General features: G+C 39.4%; 1 protein-coding gene across 5 annotated transcripts; it reads left to right on the top strand.

The window, feature by feature from the left end:
* The first annotated feature begins 11,326 nt into the window (after nt 1-11,326).
* LOC110697589 (protein REVEILLE 8-like) lies at nt 11,327-19,007 on the top strand. Of its 5 annotated transcripts, XM_021874977.1 has the most exons (9): nt 11,327-11,757; nt 11,849-11,906; nt 14,643-14,766; nt 14,858-15,010; nt 15,447-15,569; nt 16,905-17,014; nt 17,693-17,752; nt 18,215-18,269; nt 18,556-19,007. In XM_021874977.1, the coding sequence occupies exons 1-9, from the start codon at nt 11,594-11,596 to the stop codon at nt 18,561-18,563; spliced, it is 855 nt and encodes a 284-aa protein (XP_021730669.1). In that variant the 5' UTR covers nt 11,327-11,593; the 3' UTR covers nt 18,564-19,007. The 5 variants fall into 5 exon arrangements, with proteins under 5 accessions (XP_021730669.1, XP_021730670.1, XP_021730667.1 ...); XM_021874978.1 differs by lacking the exon at nt 18,215-18,269; XM_021874975.1 differs by having other exon boundaries at nt 18,215-19,007.
* The last annotated feature ends 1,270 nt before the right edge of the window (nt 19,008-20,277 follow it).

The following is a 20,277-nucleotide window of genomic DNA, read 5'->3' as shown; positions in this document are numbered from 1 at the left end:
ATGTAAATTCCGTTCACCAAGAACGGCCGTCCAAATATACATTTCCTGAGATTGTCATCACTGAAGAGGATCTAGGAGGGGTAAGGGGGCCGCATGACGACCCTCTCGTTATTGAATGTAAAGTGGCCAACCAGAGAGTTGGCCGAATCCTCATAGATACCGGGAGCTCCTCAGATCTCATCAGCAGCAAATGTCTGTCGAAACTGAAATATCAGACGGACTGCATACATCCGGCCTCCCACCCTTTAATAGGGTTTGGAGGAGGAGTCGTCCACCCACTGGACGAGTAGATTTACCCATTCGCCTGGGCGAAAAAGGGGAAGGACGACACATGGTAGTCCGTTCCTAGTAGTAGAGGAACTCTCGGCCTACAACATGATTCTGGTCGACCAACCCTGAATAATTCCAAGGCTGTTATAATCCCGTCTCTTATGTTGCTTAAGTTTGACAGGGATAATGGAACAGTCGGCTCCCTAAGGGAGATCAGAGGATGCCCGAGAGTGCTATCTCTCGGATGTCAAGCCCACTGTTATGCCACTGGTCAAGTGGTGAAAAAACAGACCTTGACAATGTCAAGGAGAGTGCGCCTGTTCAAGAAGCAGGCGCCAAAAAGAGAAAGGCGTCCCAGACAGAGTCCGCAAGAAAAGCGAGAAAATAGCAATCATTGGCAGAGGAGTGGCCGGATGAGTTCCGCCCTCAGCCGGCTGGTGAGCATGCGGACCTGATCTTAGACGACTCACGTCCTGACCGAACAGTCAAAGTTGAGACGACTGCTCTGAGAAACCTTGGTGACGACTTTCACAACCTATTGAAAGAATACAAGGACATCTTTGCATTTGAAGTCCATGAAATGCCAGGCATTAGTCCTGATCTGGCGGTACATAAACTCGCTGTGGATCCGAAAAAGAAGCCGGTACGGCAAAAGAAGCGGAACCATGGCGAAGAAAGAAGTCAGGCGGCAGCCGCCGAAGTTAAAAAATTACTTGATGCAGGATTCATTCGGCAATGTTACTTCCCAGACTGGGTTGCAAATGTGGTTCTTGTTAAAAAGTCGAATGGCACCTGGCGAATGTGTGTAGACTACACAGACTTAAACAAGGCGTGCCCCAAAGACAGTTACCCTCTGCCTAAAATTGATAACCTGGTCGACTCAACAGCCGGCCATGCTTTGATGAGCTTTATGGACGCCTACTCTGGTTTCCATCAAATTCCCTTATGGAAGAAAGATCAGGAGAGGACGGCCTTCGTCACTGATCAGGGGTTATACTGTTACACGGTCATGCCGTTTGTCTTAAGAATGCCCCGGCTACCTTCCAACGAATGATAAACACAGTGTTCTTTGATTAGATTGGGAGAAACGTCGAGGCATATATTGATGATATGATTGTCAAGACTAAACTTCTGAAAGATCATCTGTCAGATCTCCGAGAAACTTTCGCCACACTCAGGCGGCACCATGTCATGCTAAATCCCAAGAAATGTGTATTTGGAGTTGAGTCTGGGAAATTTCTCGGATTCCTTATCAATCAAAGAGGAATAGAAGCGAACCCTGAGAAGGTGCAGGCGGTCATTGACATGCAGTCGCCTCGTACCATCCGAGAGGTTCAGAAGTTAACGGTTGTCTGGCGGCCTTGGGAAGATTTCTAAGCCGATCAGGCGACAAATGCCTATACATTTTCCAGGCAATTAAGAAAAAGGCAAGGTTTGAATGGGGCCGGATGCTGAGGCCGCCTTCCAGAAATTAAAAGTTCACTTGCATTCCTTGCCGAGGCTGGTCAGCCCTTTGCCCAAAGAGGTTCTCTACATGTACCTGGCCGTCTCTGATCATGCGTTAAGCGCTGTTCTCCTTGCTGAAAGGGACGGCTGTCAGCTCCCGGTCTACTTTGTCAGTCACGTACTGAAAAATGCCGAGTTGAGGTATCCCCTAGTGGAGAAATTTGGTCTTGCACTCTTCATGGCTGTTAAAAAATTGAAGCCCTACTTTTTGCACATACAGTCGTCGTGTATACAGACCAACCTATCAAGCGGCCGCTGACCATCATGGAGTCGTCAGGCCGAATGATCAAATGGGCCATAGAAATACAGAGCCTCGAAGTTACTTTCGAGCCTAGAAAAGCAGTAAAGGGGCAAGCCTTTGCTGACTTTATTGTAGAGATGACTCGTCCTCCTGACTCTCAAGTTCCAGACCAAGTATGGAAGGTATATGTGGACGGAAGCTCTACTTCAAATGGTTGTGGAGCAGGCGTCGTATGTCAGTCTCCAGAGGGCGACAGGTTCGAGTATGCTCTATGCTTCAGTTTTCAGGCTTCAAACAATGAGGCAGAATATGAAGCTTTACTAGCCGGGATCCGCATGTGCAAGGCGGCAGGGCAAGAAAAATAGACGCCTGTTCCGATTCACAATTGATAGTGAGTCAGTACAATGGCGAATATGAAGCAACCCATCCGGCCATGATCAAGTATTTACAGGCGGTCCGACAAGCAGTCGGCTCCCTTGAGGATTTCCATCTGATCCAAGTGCCGAGATCAGAAAACAACCAGGCGGATGCACTGTCAAAATTAGCATCATCCGCCTCCTCTGATACTCCTCGAAATGTTTTTTTGGGAAGTAATGGAGAAGAGAAGCATCGAGGAAAGCCCTATTGGAATCCTAGACAGAAGCTCAACCTGGATGGATTCAATCAGGGCATATCTGACAAACGGTACACTGCCGGATGATACTCAACAGGTGGCAGCACTGAAAAAACGAGCCACCTGTTTTGAAATGATTAAGGGAGAACTTCACAAGAGGGGTACCTTCAACCCTTCTTAAAGTGTGTTACTCCAGAAAAGGGACGAGAGATACTAGATGATCTTCACTCTGGTTACTGTGCTTCTCATATAGGTGGTAGGATGCTTGCTCAAAGGGCAAGGCGGCAGGGCTACTTTTGGCCTACTTTGGAAGCAGATGCAATGGAGATGGTGAAAAAATGTGACAAGTGCCAAAGGTTTGGCAAACTAATTCACCGTCCGGCTACTGACCTCACTACCATTCACAGCCCACTACCGTTTGCTAAGTGGGGCATGGACATTCTGGGTCCATATACGCCTGCTACAGGCGGCAGAAGGTACATACTTGTTGTCGTTGACTACTTCACTAAATGGGTAGAGGCGGAGGCGGTAAAGGGAATCAAGACGAAGGATGTAATTTCATTCATTTGGAAAAATGTCATCACTCGGTTCGGGGTTCCCATGTCTATGGTTTTTGATAATGGTCCCCAATTTGAGACGCCTGTTCTCAAAAGCTGGTTGGGTGACCAAGGAATTGCACACTACTTTGCATCTGTCGGCCGTCCACAAGCAAACGGCCAGGTAGAAGCCTTTAATAAAATCATCTCAGACAGTCTCAAGAAAAAGATTGAACGAGCAGGCGGCCTATGGGCGGATGAACTACCACATGTTCTCTGGGCCATTAGGACGACTGAAAAAGGGGCGACTGGAGAAACTCCATTCCTCCTAACTTATGGTGCGGAAGCTTTCTTCCAATAGAACACTACGAGCCGACTCTTCGAGTAATGCTATATGACGAAGAGGCAAACTGGGAAGCCATGCGCCTGGCATTAGACTCACTTCCTGAAAAGAGGGGCAATGCTGTCTTGCGCCATGAGATCTATCGCCTGAGAATGACTAGATCATACAACAAAAAAGTACACAGGCGTCCACTCAAAGTAGGGGACTTTGTACTTAGAAAAATGGAAGCAGTTGGTAGGGCTAATGAGTCTGGCAAACTAACTCCCAACTGGGAAGGACCCTACCGAATCTATGAGGAAGTTAGGGACGGTACCTACCGTCTGGAATCACCAGACGGACAACCGTTGCCTCGAACTTGGAATGTAGATAATCTTAAAAAATATTTCTTCTGAATGATGTAAAGTAAAGAGCTACTTAATAAAGTTTGCACTTACTATTCAATTTTGTATTACGAGGGGCATGCCGTCTGTACCTTTACAGTCGGCTACTCTCCATTGAGTTTTTCACTCTATCTTCAGAGGGCATGCCGTCTGTACCTTAACAGTCGGCTATTCTCCATTGAGTATTTTACTCACAATACTTAGCTAAAAGGATTAGGGCCTGGCCGACCCTATGCCTAACAGGCGGCTACCCTTCTTTTACTTAGCACCTACGTTCACCAAGAACTTACCAAGGCCACCGGCCGAATGATCAGACCAGGCGCCAAGCCAACTGATCAAATCTACAAAACTAATACGACATGTCCCAACATCATAGCAGGCGTCCGACGGCATCCCTCCAGATGAAATTCGTCGCAGAGAGCAGCTCCCTTTTGGGTGGAACATTGTTCTATAAACTAATTACACGGCACCTATACGACTGTCCCCAAGGGCAACCACGTAGCCGTTTTTGAGACAAGGATAACTCTATCACTAACCAAACCAGTGGTAGCAGTTGACATCTGAGTCAGATGACCGCCTGTATTACTTGGGATAAATGCAGGGGGTACCTATTGAGTTAATAGCCAACAAACATTGGCGAATCAAGGGGTCTAGCCGGCCTACGCCGCCTGGTACCTCTACTTCTCAAACAAAAGTGACGGCGACTGAGTAACTCCAACGTTAACTCATAGTCACTCCCTCAAATTTGGTATGGAACCTAAAAGGTTTGAGTCGTCCGCCTGTTTTTAACAAACAAGGGCACTCAAAACCCCTATTCCTACTAGGTAACCTATTGAGTAAATAGCCAACATTGGCAAATCAAGAGGATCAGCCGGCTGGTACCTCTACTACTCAATCTAGATTGTGACGAAGACTAAGTAACTCCTATGTTAACTTAACAGTCACTCAAACTTAGTATGGAGCCTAAAAGGTATGAGTCGTCCGCCTGTTTTTAACAAACAGGGACTCTCAACCACTACTCTTGCTAGGTTAACAAATTATGAGTTAAAAGCCAACATTGGCAATAAAGGGAAACAACCGGTACCCGCCGCTTGTTATCCTACTTACTTAATTCCTTGGCGACTAGGTAATACTCTATTTACTTGGTCAGACCACTTTCCTACTTGGTTAAAATTACAAAAAGACAGGCACGCCTGCCTAAAAAGGATCCAGACAAAATAGTTCGAATACCGATTGAATAAATGGCCGACTGATCGTCTATCCTGGAAACAGACAACCAGTCGTCCAGGGGCATAGGCGGCGTACTTACTATTTGTACCTGTCTGCAACGTTCGGCCATGTACAACAGTCGGTCTAGTGAACAATGGGATATTAGATATGGAATACTTAGACAAATTTGAAGCAAAACAAAAATTCATTAAAAATAAGCCGGTCATTAAAGACCAGCAAAATATTCAAAGCCCCGGCCCCCTGGCCGGGTAAATACAAAGCAAACGGCACGCAGGCCGTGGAAAAAATACATTAAGCTTAAGAAGGGGGCAATTCAGTATTAGCAGCTGCCGCCTGGTCAGCACTCTTCTTGCTGGACTCGGCATCAGCTGCATCCTTTTTTGATGCCTCACCCCCAAATGGCACAAGCGCCACAACCGACTCCTCCTCCTCCTCCAACGCATCTCCCAACGCCTCTTCTTCAGCAGCCGCCAGGATCTCTTGATTATATGTTTCCGAACACTGGCGGTACGTTCTTTCCCAAGAGGCAAAGTCGGCATTGGGGAACAGGCGGCCCCAGGTCATGCGCTGGATTTGAGCGGAGTCTTCCATCATCTCCCGGACGAGCTCTTTCTTCTCTTGCTCGGCCTTTTCCGAGAGCTCTTGGGTAAGACTCTTCTCTTGGCTCACCAGGCGTTCTTTTACGCTGGCCAAGGATTTCTCCATGGCTTCGTAAGAGTACATTTTTTGGCGAAGAGGTTTCAGCTCGGCCTTAAGATTTGTGATGGTCGCCTCCAGCTCGTCATTCTTCTTCTGGGCCGCCTCTAACTGAGCCCGAACAGCGGCGGTAGCCTGCGCCTGATAATAAAGAATATCAATGGTCAGTACTTCATTTTGGGCAATTTGAAACATTGCCTTATCACAGTTAGAGGCGGCCATAGCTTTTGCGGCCTTTACCTCTTTGTTCTTCCGATCAAGCGGCTTGCGAAGGCCGTTAACTCGGAGCAGGGCCTAAGTACATAAAAAAAACAGGCGTCAGTTTCCAAACAAAAAAGATAACAGGCGTCCTGGAATTCAAATACTCAAAAAGTATACCTCAGCAAGGACCCCTGCAATCCCATCAAGGTCAAGGGTGCCGGCACCCCTGACCGCCTCCCTTTCAGATGGAGGAACTACTTTGATCATGGACTTGGCTACCTCTACCAAGTCAAGCCCCTGAGGGCCGGCTGCATCAAGCGTAAAAAAGCAAGTTAGACCTAGTCAAGAAGGAAGCAAGTGTAAAAGTTTTTACAAGTAATTGTCCATACTTCTAGGCGGCCCCGCCGGGGTTTTAGAAGAAGTGGCCGGCTGCTTCTCAGCCGCCACTGTTTTCCTGGAAGACCCAGGAGAGCTTGCAACAGTCGTCCTCCGGGCCTTGGGGTCTGGCTGTTGCGACGAAGAAGCTCTTGGAGTGCCCGACTGAAAATAAAAAAATAAAAAAAAAATAAAGAGTTAGTATATGCATAAGACAACTCCTAAAAGAGGAAGAGTTTCGAAGCCTACCAAGGGTGCCCCCTTGTTGGGGGAGTCGGTACAAGACTGTTGCATGAGAGAGGCCCGCAACATGGCCGCCGCAGTCTTGGATGCTGTTATTTTACTCATGGCGTCAGCTGCAAAAAAAAATAAACAGCAAAGTTAGTAAAGATCCAAGTAAACAAGGCGTGAAAAAACAGAGTATTTGTCAGGCCGGCTACCTCTAGAGCACCGACTGCTGAGGCCACAGGCGGCCAAAAGTACTCCTCATAGAGCCACTTGAAGCTCGGGACGCAGTTTAGGGGTACTTGCTCTCGTACCCCTGAAGTAGAGTTCACCCTAGTCTCTACTTTGAAGAGTCCTTTGTCTAGGATCTCTTTTTTAGCCTTTGGGGGAACAGGTGGCATGCTGCGGCCGCCTGCGAGAAGAGGCGGATCCCTATTCCACTTGTTAAAGCGTTGGTTCAGCTCCGTGTCTGAACCCTCGATGATAAGGAAGGTGTTCCGCCAATCCTTCCATTTGTTCGCCTTACCTCTCGTCATGAGGTAACCCTATGGCTTGTTAATTGATACCAGCCGGTACCTCCCGACTTAGGGGTCCGGCTGAGATAGTTCATGTGGGCGAAAGCCTCAAAGCTTGGCTCCACCCCGTTCATTTCGCACCCGGCCACATAGCCGAGTACGTTTACCCAAGAGTTGGGGGCTAACTGCCATAACCCCAAATCATACCCATCTAAAATCCGCTGAACAGCCGGATGTAATGGGAAGCGCAGTCCAGCTTTGATGGCCGCCACATAGCAGCCAAAGCAGCCGTCATCATAGCTGGTACCAGCCGGCCAGACGACAGTGTCTTCTGGATCTGGCACGAACAGTAAAAATTCGGGGCCCATTCTGTGGTTAGCTATAAAGCTCTCCACTTTGTCTTGCATGGTTGCGATCCGGCCCCGGGGTACCGTGCAGTAGTAAGGGGTGTTTTCCTCTCTGTAAGAGGCGAACGGCTCCGCCCAATTGTCCCCCTTCTCAACTGCATGAGAAAGCCTCGCCTCTTGTAGGCGGCTGTTTCTTTCTTCTGAGCCTGGAGAAGCGTGGCCAGAAGAGCTGGACTCGGACTCGTCCTCTGACGATTCCGAAGAGGACGACTCCTCCCCTCTCCCAGAGGGGCCCGCCTCCTCTCCCTTAGAAGGAGCAGGAGGAAAATTAGACATATCAACGGTGAAATGGGAAGGGACCACCTTGACCCCTCCCTCAGAACTGTCGCCTTGGCAGCCGCCTCGTTTCACTTCTACATCTGGCGCCTGGTCAGATGTTTCACTAATGAGCACTCTTTGGGAGGAGCCGTCCGAGTTTGAGATCATAGCAGTCTTTTTTGTTCTGGCCATCACGTTCTGCATAGACACAGATACAGTCGGACTTTGTATAAAGGGCAAAGATGGGTCCAGAAAAGGGCAGGCGGCACTCCTAGTCCTAGATTCAGCCGTCCCCGGTGACCGGCTGATCACTAACTTAGGTCGTGTCGTGTGCTTCCGTGGTGCCATTTCAAAAAATAAAAAGAAAATTAAGAGTAAGAGAACTGAGTTACCTGAACGAGTGACGGTTGATGAAGTTCTGGAAATCCGGTGCAGTCGGCTTGTCAGAACAGGCGGTAGGCAGAAAAGGTCCGAAATGTCAGAGCAAGTTCAGGGGTCCGAATGTTCTCGCAAAGTTCTCAAATGTGAAAATGACCGAAGTCAGCACTTCCTTATATAGGCAAAGTGAGAAGGCGAAGGGTCGCTTCCAAATTCAAAATTTGGGCGGGAAAATCTCTCGGCCATTTGCAAGGTGACACCTGTAGCAGGCCGTCGCCTGTCACCGTGCGGCACCTGTCACAGGTGACACGTGACCAGTCACGTGCCACCTGTGAGGGGCAAATGATTAGGGGATTTTTATCCACCAATCACCGTCTGACAAGTGGACCAACCAGGTTCCGCCACGTGTCCTTCACGTAGGCCAATAGGAGCCTGCCACGTGTCAATCACAGATACGTCCTCTACGGACCAATTGAGACACGCCACGTGTCCACCCATGCCAAATGGGAAAACCGGCCAACAAGGCCCAATCCTGTTTAGAGGCCCGGTCAGCCCTAGGTTTACCCTAAACCTAGAGAGTGGCACGCTTCTCAAGACTATAAATACTTAATTAATCCTCATTAAAGGGGATCAAGCAATTAATCTCACCTGAAGAACAGAACAGAAACATTACGGAACACACTAATTACCGGCTGATCTCGCTAACAAAGCCGATTAACCAACATTAAACACTCTCACCTAGAGAGACCTTATTACTTTAATTTCCGCATTAATTACTCCTTAATCAGGTACTAACTTGACCGTTGGAGGCGGAGCTCTCAGGAGTCTCCGTTATTTTGCAGGTACAGGCGTCCGGTTCCAGTCTCGGAATTGTAACTCTCCCGCAGGACATCAGAAAACCCCGAAACAGGACCCACCATTATTTTATAGTTTCTCCCTCCTACTAACCCCACTTTCATAAATATTTTATTATTTCTCTTTCCTTACCAACCCCACTTACACTAGTTTTTTTTTATTATTTATCTCGCCTATTAACAATACTTTATATTATAAAAACCTTATTTTATGCTTTACCTTAAAAAATTTCTTAAAATTTGTTAAAACCCTAGTGTTGCGATTAATATGAAAAGAAGGAAGTATGATTTTCAATGGCGCAGAGTTAACTCTAGTCTACACTATATACTAAAGTAATCCCCATAATTATCCCTTAATTACAAGCGTCATCTCCTCATAAAAAAATTTTCCCGCCAAAATTTTTTGTTACTATTCTATTTTGTTTTGGTTTTTTATTTTGTTATTGGAAGAAGTCAGTTACTATATCTCATGGAGAAGTTTTGGCCTTATACTGCCCAACACCAATAACTTAAATAAAATTAAAAAATATAGTGGATAAAGAATAAAAAATGTTACAAAATATTATAAAATACTACTTAGGATATTATTATTATTATGTTATTATTGTTCTATTTTTTTTGTTATCAACAATAATATCATAAAAAGACATTTTAATTAAGAACATGAGTATGCTTTCATATTATTTATACTATAATATTATTACTCATTCTATTTCACATTAATTGTACTGTAAAATTAGACATTGATCGAGATTAATCTTATAGTATATCACAATGTATATTGTACTTTTCTTTTTTAAATGTCTTTTTTTTACTTATAATAATTTCTTTTTGTACAATTTCTAATAAACTAATAATGAAATACTATTGTAAAACTGTGAACATCACGGGTTTTGAACTAGTAAACAATACTAAATTAGTGCCCGTTCGATGCACAGTAGTAATAATTATTTTTTTTCCATAATTAATTTGTCATATAATATAAAAATGAGGTAAATCATGTGAAATAAACAAATGCAATGCATATAGGAAAGATGAAATAATAAAGCAAAAATTATTAAAATTATGATTTAGAAAAAAAAAATTATTTTTGATTAGTTGTGTTGAAAATATTAAAAATAGAATGCATTATATTACATTAATGGTGCACGCAATGTTATTCCCAATAAAGCTATAGAATGTATAATGTTGTATGACGTTTTATTAATGAATTAATTTAGTTAAAAAAAATATATAATGTACTTCCAAAAAATAAGCTAAGTAGAATAATTAAAGAAAAAACTTATAGCTGACATCATATATTGTATCGGTGGGAAAAAAAAATCAACACCATGAAGAGGGATTTTTTTTTTGTTTTCATCGAACCCCAATCTTGTATTTTTGGCTCTGTTATTTTATACTCTCCACCATATTTTTGAAATTTTTTATATACACCCAGGTACACCGTACACCCAACTAACCCAAAGTTAGTTTTTGTTCTTCATTTGATGATTAAATGAAAAACAATCATCAGTTAATAGTTTATTCTCCCTTGATTAAAAGGTTTCAAAATTTTGTGTAACTATTTTAATTAAATAGAACATGAAATAAAAATGAATACAATTATTATAAAGATAATATATATAAGATAATGAATAATATATTATTATAGTTGTATTATAAAAATATTTTTAAAATAAAATATTTTTGTTAAAAAAAGAGAGGGGGTTTTGGAGGGAAAAAACTGCATCAGGAAGTGACACATGTCATTGTTGGTGTTTGTTTTAGGAGGAAATACTAATGTGGTATTGTTATGCATTTGCAAATGCATAACAAATACTAAATATTAAAAATCACATGGAAAATTGAGAAAGGAGGAGAGAGAAAGGTGAGTGGAACCACTTTTAATTGTAAGCTTATATAATAACATTGGTTATTTAGTAATACTATATTTGCACGTAGTTAGTACCACTGAATGCATATATAGTACCACTACATACATATTACCACTGAATATTCAATGATATTATTTGATCACCCAATGGTACTATTGATCACTCAATGGTACTAGTCTAATAAAATATACATTACGTGTAATTACTGCCTTATCGCTCGTTATACAATTATTTATGTATAACAATACTCTCTTTAAACTCCCTCTCTGTTTTAATATTATGTTATTGATCGGGGTGTTTTATCTTTAAAAAGACGACACGTGTCTACAAGTAACCCAACGTGTTTGACAAGACAAAGAATGAAGAGAAACACACAAATGTTAGTTGAATGGTTGACAATCCCTTATTTTTGTGAGGAGAGAGAAAGATACTGCCCCACTTCTTTCCACCCACACATTATTTTAGCGGGTCCTTTTTCTTCATTTTTCAGTGGGGATCAGCATAACTGCGCAAGTGCACAACACAAACCCAGATCACCTGCTCAGCTGAGTAAACATAAACCCCCTCACTCTTACTACGGAGTATTATTTTTAGACGACTGCTACCACAGCTAACAGTTTTTACGGGACCCCTTCGTGTTCGTACTATTATCGTCAAAAATTTTATTTAAATTGAACTGAACTAAGTTGAGATGAACGTGGGCGGACAGCCAAATACGGCAAATGGAGCGTCGTCTTCAGCGGGTGAAGGGCCGTCGTCGTCAGGAAAAAAGGTGAGGAAGCCATACACAATTACCAAGTCTCGTGAGAGTTGGACTGAAGAAGAACACGACAAGTTCCTTGAAGCTCTTCAACTGTATGTAAACTTATTTTTTTTGTTTTCATACTCCATATTTTGGTTATATTTTTTGATATTTTTAATTTGTTACAAATTTGGAATGTTTTAGGTTTGATCGTGATTGGAAAAAAATCGAAGATTTTGTCGGTTCAAAAACTGTGATTCAGGTTACTCTTCTTAAATTAATAGAGTTTTGGCTTTAGTTTTGGTTAAAAGTGCGATGCTCCAGTAATTCATTAATCCATTGCATAATTTTAGTGATAATGTATTGACTCCGACGCTCAAAGTTGAAACGAGCATATTTTTTGGGCGTGTTAAATTATGTTTTATTCAATTAGCTAGTCAATTTTTGTGCATTACTAGTTTTATGATCGAATTTGTCTAATTTCTTTTGTAACGAGGGACATTGATTTAGTTTATGCATCATGTATACAGAATACTGCAGTATAATGCTCCAAATCTGAAATATAAAAAACATATGAGACTATGAGAGTGTAGGAAGATACTCCAAAGTCTTAACAAATTTTGTAGAGTGGTAAGTTACCCGCTGGGTTATCTGAAAGCAATTTAGGGGCCTTGTGCTATTTTTAAATCAGGCCCCAATTATTTTGAAATGTGTAATTTTAAATATGAAATTAAGCTTTATAGTCTTAAAGTCATTGCTACTACCTTTCTTTTTTTACATGATAAAACACATAAAACTTATGTTCGTATTATTGAGTTTATGAAATTGATACTAGCATTGTATTTTCAAGTTTTAAAGTTTGTTATTTTGTTTATTATATAAAAAAATTAGCAAAATTTGCCTCTTAGTAAACTAATTACTGAACAAAAAAAAAATTTAAAAATGCAGAAATTTAGTAGCCATGGGGGCTTGAACGATGGAACAACAATTCAAGATTAAATGACTTAAGTTTTTGGCTGCTACTAACTTAGCAAATTTCATTTACATAACATTTTAGACATTAATTTTATTTATATCATTATCGAGCCTTTTTCAATTGGAGGCCCTTTGCATTTCAGCTCCCTCTGCTGTGGGTCGCTTTGCACAGGCCCATAGTTGGCCCTGGTTACTCGAGAATTTGTCTTTATAGGCAAAAGGTTGAGTTTAGAAGAAAACATGGTATTACAGTTTATCCTCAAACAAAGTGGCCAAAAGGATGTAGAAAAGTCTGAAGTAAAGCCTTTTTTACTTCAAAACCAAAATGCTTCATTCATCCATTTGTTTATCCGCCCCGTTACATCCTATAAACATCATACTATGTCTGTTTCTTTTTGGTTGCCCCATATAGTAAAGTTCATAATTTTAAGGAAGTAAAATTTTGTCTATGAGGTTGCAACTGTAGCTGGTGAGGAGAGAGAGAGTAAGTGGGTTTAGGTTAATGGAGATATATCAGATGGACACCCCAAAGAGGAATATGGAGCAAATAAAAAGGGATGAAGTCTTAAATAAGATCTCAAGAATGGATAATTACGAGTTAACATATGGCCTTTGTTGCATGGTATTAGTCAAGTCTTATTACCTCAGTGGAAGCCTCTTGGGTATGGCTTAAGCTTTGCCTTTTATTGGGTTCTGTACAAGGAGATGCTCCAACTTCATACCTCTGTTTTTTATTTGCTTTAAGCCTGTTGGAAACGAGTCGCAATGACATATTTCTTCTCACGTACCAGACTTGATGCCATCAGCTTGTCATGCTTATTGAGTGGGAATGTGGCATGCTTCATTTCTAGTTTCCGTTTGAACCCTTTGCATACTTTAAACATTGCTGTAAAGTTCCTGCTTTAGGAGTGAAAACACCCAGGGTGAAGAAACAAAGGGGGCTTACAGGAGTGGCAATTTCTTCCTTTGCTCAAGAATTTATGACCTTCCACCAAATGGAGAGGTGTTTTACTTTTATTCCTCTTATTGATGATACAATCTTATGTTGATCGTGACTTGAAAGTTTCTTCTAGACTTCCAGGTCTTACTCAGTAGTTCACTCTGGTTCTGAACTTTTGTGCTAGAAGAATAAGGGAGTTAAATTTAGGCCTTGGTGGTACAGGTAGCAATAGTAGTTTTCATGACAATGATATTGTAGCCTTTCCTTTCGCAAAATGGTAAGTCTATAAACTCTAGATGTTGAATCTGCTACACTTTGGGAAAGCTATTCTGAAGATGGATTTAATTAAACAAACTGCCTTGAAGTTTGAATCAATAAGAGCAAACCAATAGCGCTTGTGTGTGTGTGTGTAGTTTTCCTTGCATTTTGACTTGTATTTTCTACAAATGAAGTGCTACCTCTTGAGATTCTAATTACTGATAGATGTGATTTGATAGGAAATCTCTAAGCAAATTCTGTGAAAAGACATTTAAAGAGTCTGCATGACATACTGTATACTTTATGTCAATAAAAGATAAATTTTTTACTGTCATGTTACACTTCTCATAGTTGAAATTTATGTTACACTTCTCATAGTTGAAAATTCTTTTTGAGAATTTTGGAGCTTTTCTTTTGCAGAGTTTGTTGGTACTGCTGAGTTAGTGATTGAGGAAATTCTATGTATTTACAGTTAGAGAAGATTTTCCTTTTTTAATCGAAACACTTGATGACAAAATATTATTACAGATTTACTTTAGAACACTTTGTAACAATTGTCAATATATTTAAGACTCTGGTGGACTTACCTTGATGGAGAGACTTTAAAAGTCTTCTTTTAGAATAAATTAGTTTGCACTTGTAACCTCACCCACCAGAAGTTATTTACTGAATAACTCATGCTAATCGTTTAGAAAACTGATTAAATTCTTGGATGTCCAACATCAGGTTCCCTTTTGAATTCAGATGCTTTATTGGTGTAGATTGTTGCAAAATTAAACATACACTTTTTCAGAGAACAACATCTTACAATTTTATCTTCTGTAGATTCGCAGCCATGCTCAGAAATATTTTTTGAAAGTTCAAAAGAATGGTACAGCAGCTCATGTGCCACCTCCACGCCCTAAACGGAAAGCAGCTCATCCTTACCCCCAAAAAGCACCAAAAAATGGTTTGTTCAAGTGACAGAAACTGATAAATATAAGATATGATTGGTATTAACTTTTGGGTACTGATTTAGCAGTTTTTTGGACAATTGACAGTGTCTGTGCTTCCACAAGCAGCAATTGCTTATTCTGCTTCCTTCAATGCTATTGCACCTGGGTATCCTGCATGGAGTGATGGCTCCGTTCTAACAAACCCTGCAACAAGTGGAATTATGCCATCTGATGACTATAATCTTAATATTGCAGAAGGTATATATTATATAACTCTTGTGTCATTCAAATGGCAAATTACATCCCACTCTTGTAGGATAGATGTGGGATAACTTATCTACAATATATGTATAGGATTGGGATCCTGTGAAAAGTTTCTTGAAATGAGAAGGATGAGAAGATTTGATGTGCAACTTTTTTTTAACGTAATATGTACTTCGTATATTTTTTTTCAACTGAATGTGCAAATTATGATTTTCGAGCTGATTTTTTTTTTTTCAATTTTTTTTAAAGTAAAAAATAACACATTATGTTTATTATATATGCACATCACATTTCATTCAAAAAGTTTAGTTGCACATCTAATTAAAAAATTAATTATTTAAAATCATTCTCATTTTAAGCATCTTTATTTATTCTTTAAAAGATTGTATTCAATATTCTATGCTTCTGATGTGTTTTATCATTGATTCAGCAGATGTTGGAAGAAAAGGATTTCCTAGAATTAGTGGAAGTTCTGCAAGTGGAATTGGGAGCTCAAACAGATCTGTATCAAATTCTGAGTTACCAACGCAAGGAAAAAGCCCCATACTTCATGGTAAGTTACTGTAAATATTGCATATTGTTTCCATGATCTTGGTCAATTCCTTTATAAATAGTCTCAATATACTAATCAAGCAAAAACTTATTTGAATCGAAATGTACAACGCTCAGATTTTGTTCAGAAAGCAACAGGTTTGGAGCTTCAATCTTTGTAACTCACATGTGCACTATTTTCTCTCAATAGTCATCTTTTATCTTAACAAAAAAGACGACAAACCCCACCTTGCTACCTACATTCTCTCTTTACGGTGAATTCCTTCATATATTTGTTGGGCCGGGGTCACCCATCTTGATGGGCCGCACACACAATCACTCCACATTAGTATGATATTGTCCGCTATGGGTCTAGCCTGCACGAATTTGTTTTCGGGTGCCTTCCGGAAAGGCCTCATACTAATTGAAGCGTTCTCTAACTTATGAGGAAGTCTTTTCTACCTTATTCTTTCCATGTGGGACTTGGATTGCCTACCCCAACAATATTAAATGTATATTGCTATTCAAGCTATCTTCTTTTGGAGAATCTTTTTTTCCAAAAATGATTGTTTTTTTCTTCCTGCATGCTTAGAAAAAACCGATTTTCGTGGGTTGATTTCTTGTTACCCACCGCATGGTTGTTAAAAAATTCCTGACCAAAATTTTTATTAGGGTTCTTAGTTTCTTACAATCCTCTCCCCCCATCACCATATGCTTTAGCTGGAACATCAATTCATTATTGGTATTTAGGCAATAATGATAATTGAACATTGGTCAAGTTGGCTTGGCTTATTATTACACTGCAATTCTCTCTATATCTTGTATGGGCTACTTATACTCTTATATCTGTTCAAAGTTCCATTAACTAAAGTAGCTATCAATTGCCTCACACTTTTTACACTAAAAAATAAATTTTCATAACTCTTCTCTTTAAGATATCTTTTATTTGTCATAAGCTTTAAGTAAGATATTGAATCATAGAAGCTGTGACCTTTCTTGCTATTATGGCAACCTTTCTTGCTATTATGGCGATTATGCCTTTTGCATTAATTTGTTCTTAGTAATGTTTGCATTTCTTGAGTGCTTCTTAACTCAAATTTGGTTTTATTCTTTATACATTTTACTAGATATATTCTTTGGTTCTCTCATGGTGCGAAAGAAAGAGAATTAACTTCAATAGAAGTTCTACTATAGATATGAAGTGACTTTATTAAAATTCCATTGCTTACTGCTTGCCATAATTTTTTTTCTAGACTAGATTTAGCTACGCATTTTTTATATTAGATGATGTTTGGTTAATATTACTTTATTAAGACTTTTCTTGTTTAATCAAGACTCTTGTTGAATGTCATTACAGGTTTACCAGATTTCGCAGAGGTTTATAGTTTCATAGGAAGTGTCTTTGACCCAGAAACCAAGGGTCATATGGGAAAGCTCAAAGAAATGGATCCAATCAATTTTGAAACAGTAAGTTTTACCCAATTACTGTTTTATGCTCTTTGAAACTTAAAAAGTTCCAATAGTATGACAGACTCAGAAGTAGAAAGCTAAATTCTTAACAGAAATTTTACCTACTCTATTGGAAATCTAACTGTTCTAGGTGAGCCACAACAAAAGTTCATGTTGATCAATAACCTTCAAATAACAAGATTAATGCAAGATACATAATCTGACTTCTGGTAGTATGTAACAGAAACTTAGTTTAAAAATCTCCGTAGTTCATTCCTCTTTTCTGCAGCCTCTTATGATTATATGTAAAATTAGGATTGCACATTGGGAAATGAATTGTTCCATACAGGCATAAGTCAAGATTTTACAATGAGTAGTAAAGAGAATATGGCCTAAGTTAAGGAAATGTTGGATTGGATAAATCCTTTTTAGTGTTCATAATTTTAGGGGATAGCGTGAGGGAATTATATCAAGCTCCACTAAATTAGTAATAATTTGGGGAAAGGAATCCAAACTTACATAATTGTCACATTCCCCAGTGTCGAATCTTATTGCCACACAATGGATTTCACGTGTCAATTTGTCATTTGTACTTTGTAGTGTACTTTCATGTCTGATTTCTTGGAACAACTCATCTGACCATGTAAATCTGCAAATTCTTTTCCCTTCCTTACATTATGTCAAACATGTCTACAGGTATTGTTACTGATGCGGAACCTAACTTTGAACCTGTCTAGCCCTGATTTTGAGCCAATAGTAAGTACTCCGTACTAAACTTCTTTGACCACATGCGAAGAGGTTCCACTTTGACATCTACAGAACTTGATTTTGTTGTACTAAACCATTGTGATGCCAAATTTATTTATTTATTTTTTTTTTTTCTGACATCAAATTTATTAGGATTTATATGTTTTTTTTTGTTTTCACTTTAATCTTGAATCCTTGAATTGCATTAACCAGCAGATGGGTGGTAATATATGGCCATAAAGGTGTTGAATTTATATACAATTTGTATAGAAATTAGTAATGAAAGTCTCTTGTGAATTTTTGTTGTTGATTCTTCTGTTGAACTGAATTTTACGATTCTTTTTCTTTCGGGGAAATGAATTTGATCATTCTTACTTGGGAATGGGGATTGATAGGTTTTCGTAATCTATGCTTCTGGTTGAGCTCAAAACTCTGAAGTATGATATTAACTCGATGAATTCCTGGTTGCAGAGGAATGTCCTATCCTCCTATGATGTCACCACCAAAACTGTATCACTTGATGCTGGTAATGTTGCCAAAAACCAGCCAACTGATGTGTCTTGTTAAGCTCGAAAGTATTTCTGATGTATGTTAGAACGTAATACCATGATATGCTTCATTTTGCTGTTCATATTGTATTTTAGATTTTTACTTCATGTTTTGCTACTAGCAAAGCTCGTTTATGGGCTGCCTTGTTGAAAACTACACTACTCAGAGCTTTGACCTACCTCAAGTACTTGTGTTGGCATAGGGACTTGTAAATTGATCAAGTCTAAGCTAACCTTCAGACTCCTTTATTGTGCCCGACATAGGTAGCTGAATTTGAGAAACATAGGGGAAAGTAGATTGCTTTCAATCTCTACATATCTTGAGCATGAAAATGGAAGCTGCTTGGAATACAGTTGTACAATAAATGAAGCCCAAAGATCTCGATTTCTCGAAAGAAGTCGAATTCCATTCAGCTGGTTCCGAATCAATAAGGTTGTTTTTGGTTACAGCTCAGTGGTAGTTCATCCCATTAGGAAGCTTATAACCTATGTATATTCTAAAAGTCTGATAGAGTATAGTTATTTTTTTCATTAATATTATTCTTTTTTTTTTCTTATATATATATATAAGTTTATATATAAGTTTTCTTTTGTGGATTCGAAGGACCTTGGAGGATGGGGAGTACATTGTATTTGGATGTATTGCTTAGAAATCTAGGATGAATCACATACGCAATTTTGAAAATCCCAATATAATTATTTACTTTAGTGAATTAGTTACAATGTGCTACCCTAATGATACATTAATAGTTTAATGTTGTTGCTTGTTCTAAATATTAATCTGTTTCCGGCTATTTAGTTCACCAAAAAAATTTTTTGATTTGATTTCTAGATTTGGCTAAACCTTACTCGTATTTATACACTGATATTTAAACAAAAAAATTATCAAATGAAATGTCATTAGATTTGTATTAATCTCTGTCCAAATAAGAAAAGTTGCACACGTTAAATGTGAAGCACAAGGCTAGTAAAAGGTATACCATATATAGTTTTTGCATGTACAAGAAGCGTAGAAGAGCAGTCCTAATTATCTGAAGGAAATCATCAAACCCCATATTTGTACATGTTAGCTGGACATGAAAGTTGTACTCCCATTCCCCGGCAAATATTTAGTGTTAGGGTGGTTGAGAGGGTAAAGCTTAGCCCCCGTAAGTGTAATCGGATTTTCTCCGTTGTAATTTTTTTTTGATATTTTCATATATTTACAAAATTTAAAATATTTTGCATGAATAACATAAATACAAAGATTAGAGAGAAAAATATGATGCTAGTTGTGAGGGAGGAGAAAGTGGAACTTTCTATAAAGAGAGGAGATAGAAAAATGCACGTAAAATTATTTTATCTCATAAAATTGCCTAAAATAAAACCATGTCAACTAAAATAAACTTTCTCCTATCTCCGCTTTAATTTATTTGCAACGTTTTTCTTAATTGAATACTACTGTTATAAAGTTTCATATGTGGCTGGTCACACTGTGTGGTCGGGGTTACTTCATCAGGGGTTACTTTGTTAAGTGTTACTCGATTGGTCAGGGGTTACTTGATCAGTTGAGGGTTACTCAGTCGGTTAGGGGTTATTTGTGTGTTAACATGGTAAGCCACACAGGAAACACGCTTGCAACAATTGTTTTTTTCCTTTTCATTTCATTCTCTCTCTCATTTTCTCTCCTCGTCAAATACAACTTTATTTTTTTCACTTCATTTACCACTCAAACAAATTTTTTCTCTCATTTACCACTCACAAACAAATTTTACTTAGATATTGTTGCATGTCACACCGTTACAGATCAAATAAAACGAAACCTAGGTGGTACTAAAAAGAAATAAATGTCAAATAATTCGATACCCAGAAAGTACGTAAATTCAGAGGTTTTGGTTTCCATTCAACCTCTCCCTTTCTAAAACTCTTTCCCTTTGTTAAACCAAACAGCCCTTTATCGTAGATCACAATAATTAATGGTCAAACATATCATAATTTGATCAAAGC

The sequence above is a fragment of the Chenopodium quinoa genome, unplaced genomic scaffold, assembly GCF_001683475.1.
Source record: "Chenopodium quinoa cultivar QQ74 unplaced genomic scaffold, ASM168347v1, whole genome shotgun sequence".
Lineage (NCBI taxonomy): Eukaryota > Viridiplantae > Streptophyta > Magnoliopsida > Caryophyllales > Amaranthaceae > Chenopodium > Chenopodium quinoa.
The sequence above is the reverse complement of the archived record's forward strand: the minus strand, read 5'-3'. Positions and strand labels throughout refer to the sequence as shown.